The sequence below is a fragment of the Mus pahari genome, chromosome 4, assembly GCF_900095145.1.
Source record: "Mus pahari chromosome 4, PAHARI_EIJ_v1.1, whole genome shotgun sequence".
Classification (NCBI taxonomy): domain Eukaryota; kingdom Metazoa; phylum Chordata; class Mammalia; order Rodentia; family Muridae; genus Mus; species Mus pahari.
Window position 1 is genome coordinate 25605051 of NC_034593.1, and position 6000 is coordinate 25611050.

General features: G+C 40.8%; 1 protein-coding gene across 3 annotated transcripts in view; it reads left to right on the plus strand.

Moving 5' to 3' along the window:
* Positions 1-1801, plus strand: part of Gpr160 (G protein-coupled receptor 160) — a 39831-nt gene extending 38030 nt beyond the window's left edge. For 2 of the 3 annotated variants that reach the window (XM_029537843.1, XM_029537844.1), the window contains one exon: positions 335-1773. In XM_029537843.1, the coding sequence (XP_029393703.1) occupies positions 408-1418 (1011 nt within the window). In that variant the 5' untranslated portion in view covers positions 335-407 and the 3' untranslated portion in view covers positions 1419-1773. Of the gene's footprint in view, positions 1-334 lie in introns of all 3 variants that reach the window. The other variant, XM_021196796.1, reaches the window with a different exon arrangement.
* The last annotated feature ends 4199 nt before the right edge of the window (positions 1802-6000 follow it).

Here is a 6000-nt window from a genome sequence, read left to right on the forward strand (position 1 = left end):
ATCACGATCCAGCCTGCTTCTTCTAATGTGTTTTGGCTGAAGTAAATACAAATACCTCTTGTATAAGTTGTTAAAAACCATAGATTAATATAGAATTTATACTTTTAAGTAGTATTTCAATGTAAAGATGTCAGGGTTCTGGACTGTTTGGGGCTCAAAAACTGATCATGTTTGATCTTGTCCTCTATTCAGTGTTAGGAGAAGAAAGATCATATTATCCATGTATCTGTCTGTCACCTCCACCTTTGAGTCATGATTTGAGCAAGTGGAGAAGCATGCCAAGTGCTAAAGTCGAGGCACCACAGTAACACCACGGTTTTTCGTCTTTTTACAGGGGAAAAAAAAACAAGTGAAACGGTGTCTTCTCCTGTGTACTCATTAGACCGTCTTGAAATTTAACTAAGAATATGACAGCTCTTTCTTCAAAGAACTGCTCTTTTCAATACCAGTTACATCCGCCTCAGCAGCCCCTCGAGCCCTCCTGTCTGTTGTTCTTGATCATCCTTGGGAAAGTGTTATTAAACATTCTCATCCTAAGAGTGAAAAGGGAAGACACCTGTTGGACTTTGATGGAGTACTTCTGCTTTTCACTCGCATTTGTTGATCTCCTGCTGTTGGTAAACATTTCCATCCTGACCTACTTCAGGGACTTTGTAGTTCTAGGTATTAGGTTTACCAGATACCACATCTGTCTGCTCACACAAATCATCTCCTTCACTTACGGCTTCTTGCAATACCCAGTCTGCTCGCTGGCTTGTGTAGACTACTGGTGTCATCTGTCCAGAGCCACCAAGCAGTCCTCTAGGCGGCAAAAGTTACTTTATTTCTTGACAGTTATTTTAACTTGGATCTCAGTCCTTGCTTATGTTTTGGTTGATCCGGCCATCTCCATAAGCCTAAAGGCACAAAGGGGTTATGTGTACCAGTGTCCCTCCTACGTCAGCACTCAGAGTCACTGGCTGTCACTGTCTATGCTGATGGTTTTATTGGTGGCTTTTCTGATTTCATGGCAAGAAGTGGTTGCCTTGCTCCAGGCTATGAGGATAGCATCCTACAGGAACAAGGCCGTCCTCTACTTCCCTTTCCCACCCCACTGCAGTTATGCTGGGAGCTGCAGAGAAGCGCTCTTGCCCAGGCTCTTCGTGTGCTTCCTTGGGACCTGGTTTCCCTTTGTAGCACTTCAGGTCCTCATCCTCTCCCTCAGAGTTCAGATTCCGGCGTACATAGAAATGAACGTCCCCTGGCTATACTTTGTCAACAGTTTCCTCATCGCTGCAGTTTATTGGTTTAACTGCCACAAGCTTAATTTAAGAGACAGCACGTTACCTGTGGACCCTTTCATCAACTGGAAATGCTGCTTTGTTCCAGTTCATAGACTTAAGCAAGTGGAGAGGCCCATGTCCATAGTCATCTGTTAGCATGCTGCTGGGCTGGGAGGACTCCAGAAACACCAAGATCAGTCTTACAAGGACAGAGGCGGCTCGGGACAGGATCTGAAGCTCGTGTCCCCCTTTTCAGCACAGCCTCTGTGGGCGGATACTCAGTAGTGCTGAGGATACCTTAACACAGCACAATGTTTATGCCTGCTCAGCAACATCCAAAAGCAAAATAAACATATTAACATGTGTCCAGCTTGATGTTTTACGCCAAAAAAAACTACTGGGTGCAAAATGTTATATATAAATTTGAGATTCTATTTGCCAACTTTAAGATCTGAGCTTAAATATTTTATAAACTTTAGAGTAAAAATAAAAGACTTAACAGGATTTGGCGTAAATAAAATTTATGGGTAGATTAGCTCATTTTGAATACAGCTGAAGTATTTTATTACAAATATTCCTGCAGAGTTTCAGCTATTCAACCTATGGAGCTGGGAACCATGAAGGCTCTTGCCATGACAAGCCAATTGCTTGTTCAATTATAGCATATGGTTATCAGATCATAATCATGTTAGTAACCTGCACTAGAAGCAGCCTTGGGCTATTGAGATTAAGGGCTGGATAATCCTATCTTGTATGGATAACCCTACACATTGTATAGATGCCAGTGGCATCTTCCCCAGAAGTGGCAATCAAAAATGTCTCCACATATTCTGGGCACAGCTCCTAACCACATTCCCCAGTTAAAAAAACAAAACAAAAAGCAAAGAAGACCTGAGCAAAGCACTGTAAGCCAGACTAATCTGAACATACCTTATGAATTAATCTACATAGCTATCTTGGCTGCTGTTTACAAATGCTAACACAGGTTGCAAGAACCGCCTAACATTCCTATAAGTAGTAGCTTTCAGGCTGAAGCTTTCGCTTACTAGCATGCACAAAGCCCTAGCACCACAGAAACTGAGTGCAATAGTCTATGCCTGTAATCCTGTACTTGGGAGGTGTAAGCAAGAAAATCAGAAATTCAAATGACTGGCCTGATTTGAGTCATAGGCTCTATGGCCAGTGTTGCTGCAAGGAGACACTGGAAGGGAGGGAGCTTAATCTTTAGGCTGCGAGGTACAGTATTTAAAATGTTTAAAAATGTTATCACTGGTTACCCTGAGGTCAGCGTGGGCTGAGATCATCCAGTCCTTCCTCCCCCAAGATGACTTACCTTTTAACATCACAACTCACACATATCCATTTACGTATGTATTTATGTGTAAGAGAGATTTACAGTTTTAAAAAGTAGTAGTTAGCTATTAAGTTCATGACCTGCCGTGGAGCAGCAGTGTGTAGTAATGGCAGGTCTGTGTGCCTGGCACTGTGGACACATTTGCATGTGGTGACTCTGCTGGGTTCTGGTCACGTCCTCTTGCAGGTAAGGAAAGTAAAGCATCAAAGTGAAGCAGCCTACCAGCTCACACAGCCCTGGCATCAGAGTCCTGCTCTTTCCACTCTGCTACACCATTGGCTTTTTGTAATTGTTTTTTACTTACACTGTACAGTGTCAATGAACATCTTAAGGAATTGAGGTCCCATTTCCTTCAGCATACAGATCTTCAGGTTAGCACCAGCCCCCTAGAGAGACAAGTTGTCCATGCTGCTGGATAATCAGAAATTCTCTGAGTGAGCTACAAGCACAGGTTAAGCATTCCTGGTCTTAAATGATTTTGGATAAGGGATAATCAATATTGTCTGAAAACGTAGTTCTCAGACATACCAGGTGACACCTAGTGATAGAAACCTAACCCGAGCCATTCTAAGGAAAAGGGTACTGGGACAACAAAATAAACTAGGTAAACTAAAGTAGGAGACTTTCTGGGGTGTCATTAGCTAATGCAGAGGGCATTCTGGCTGCCAACAAGCCAGGCTTTTAGTATCTCAATTTAAAGCTCCTACCTTTAGATATAAAACCTAGGAAATGATTGGCCTGATTTGAGTCATCGGCTCTATGGCCAGTGTTGCTGCAAGGAGACACTGGAAGGGAGGGAACTTAATCTTTAGGCTGCGAGGTACAGTATTTAAAATTTTTAAAAATTAGGTCTTAATTTTTACAAAGGAATAAAAAACTATATTGTTCTGTTTTTATAATGCAAATAGAGATACAACTATATTGAAAGCCAACACACCTGACTTGTGAGGCAAGTCCTACCCTGACAGCGCAGCTTGGCAGACATACCCCAGGCTGCAGTGAACCATGGTATGCGCTTGTGCAGTTCAGATGTCCGAAGCTGGCCCTTTTAATTCATTGGTGTACAATTCCTTCTCCACAGTTTTTTGCCTTCCAAATGGCCATAACATGAGAATAAAACATACTTAGCTATACTGAACTTAATATACCTTTGTAGATTAGATAGCAAGAAATTTATAGCCAGTTCACCCCTCCATTAAGGTCTTTATTAGATTTTCCCCATCTCTCAAAAGCGTAAAGAAATAAAAATTCAATAACCAGTCAATCTTTTATTTGTAAAGAACTGAAGTTACAACTGGTTTACAATATATTATTGTAATATAAACAACATAAATAAAAGATCCTGTAGGCCCCCCACTAGCCGTCCGCCCAGACCCACTTGAAGCCATGTTACAATACTCTATGTGAAAGTGTGCAGGTAACAAAGGTGCAATCCAAGCAAGGTTAAGCAGCAGAGGATAAGGTGCTTCCGTTAGCAGTTAACATCGCCAGCAAACATCTGATGCTCCTTTAACTTCACTGACTAGACACACAGAGGAAGTCTAAAATTCACACACATGCTACTTAATATGAAAGTGCTTTCTCTTTTCTTAAAAAAATACAGCAAATGAACACTTTTTACATAGATAATGGTGTGCTCTTACAATGCAAAATTAACTTCATTTTCAGGTTATACATTATAAAACTGTAGCTATGGATGCCAGGCTAGGAACTCTATGCTAAGGGTGCTAGAACTCTATCATTTCCTGTGAGAAGGTTTCTAATACAACATCCAATGTAAGACACATCTATTATAACCCTAACATTTGCTTTCTCTAAGATTAAAACATGTTTTCTTTCCCCCTTGGTGATTTTCCTTGATGAATCATCTTTTGAGATTTTTTTATTATTATAAAACTTTGATTTTAGAACAATGGTCAAAACCAAAAGGAAGATTTCTAAAAATGTGCTTAAAATATTAAAAAACAGTTAATCTCAGCAACCTGCCTTTGTGAAACAAATTTTAAGTGCCATTTGCAAAGCATTGTCACCAAATTCAAGAGGCTTGCAGTCAGCAGCCTCCTTCCCCCGCCGCCCTGTGCATGGCTGTCTGTAATGTACAACCCTCATTTCCAACCATTTCTGAATTTTGATTTTTAATCCCCTACTGTACAAACCAAGACCCATCTCTGAATGAGGTGATTGGCAGTCAATTCCATCAATGTGGGAGTCATACACAAAAATTACACTCTGTATTCTCAGCTGAATTCTTAAGGTCTAAGAACACAGGCACAAGAACAGCATTTATGCAACAGAGATCTAAACAACACAGGATATTTTACAACTTAGGTGTATTTCAAAAACTTAAAAAACACCTTAAAAGTAACCAGAATTATGAGACAATTTACAAAGATCAGATTAGTGGGCTATTTAGATTATTATAACTTACAAAAACCTTAATTTGAAAGCATCTATTATATACTGTAATTTAACACTTTATTTGGGCATTTCCCCACTTTAAAAACCTATAGCTATGATACATAGTTTTTAAAATATATTTTTATATCTTTATAGAGAATGTGAGTAGCAACTGATGTTAGTTAGCATTTAAAACAAGAATTACAACCTGATTCACAGAACCCCAGAGTGACACAGGAATTCACACCATTAAAAGTGACTTTGACCCCATCTTCACTCCTTAAATACTTGCCAGCACAAGCAGGATCTACTTTTTGGTGGTGGCGGTGGTGGTAGCTTTTGAGACAGTGTTTCTCTGTGTAGCCTGGCTGTCCTGGAACTTGCTCTGTAGACAAGGCTGGCCTCGAACTCACAGAAATCTGCCTGCTTCTGTGTCCCAAGGCTGGAATTAAAGGTGTGAGCCACCACCCAGCTAGGAACTGCCTTCTGTCACCAGTTCTGCATTTCATGATGCAGTACAGACCCTTTCTGGGTCTTCCCTGTCGTTCAGAGGTAGCTGTCCCTAACACACTACAATATAGTCAGCACTGTGCAGAAAGCAGTTGTAACAGCCTGTTCTCTGCCTCATTTCAGATGAATCTGTTTTGGAAAACTGTTCCACTATCAATACTGGATATAAACTTTTGCAATTAAAAATTAAAAATGCACAATGATTTCACATTGACTTCTTGCATCCTGCCACCCACAGACCACGTAAAGGGACTGTCCTGACAGTGCCTGTCACAACAGTTTCACAGCCGGTCAGGGCAAGCAGTCTTACTGTTGTCAATAGTCAAGGAGATGGTCCACAGGTGGGAAGTATGTGAGTGGTGATGTGATTTAGCACTTGGATGTTGTTAAACCCCCATTCCCAGAGAGCAGGGCATTACTGGTTAATTACCATTAATTCCTGGTTGTACATACATACATGCTTAAGCAGCACTGAGT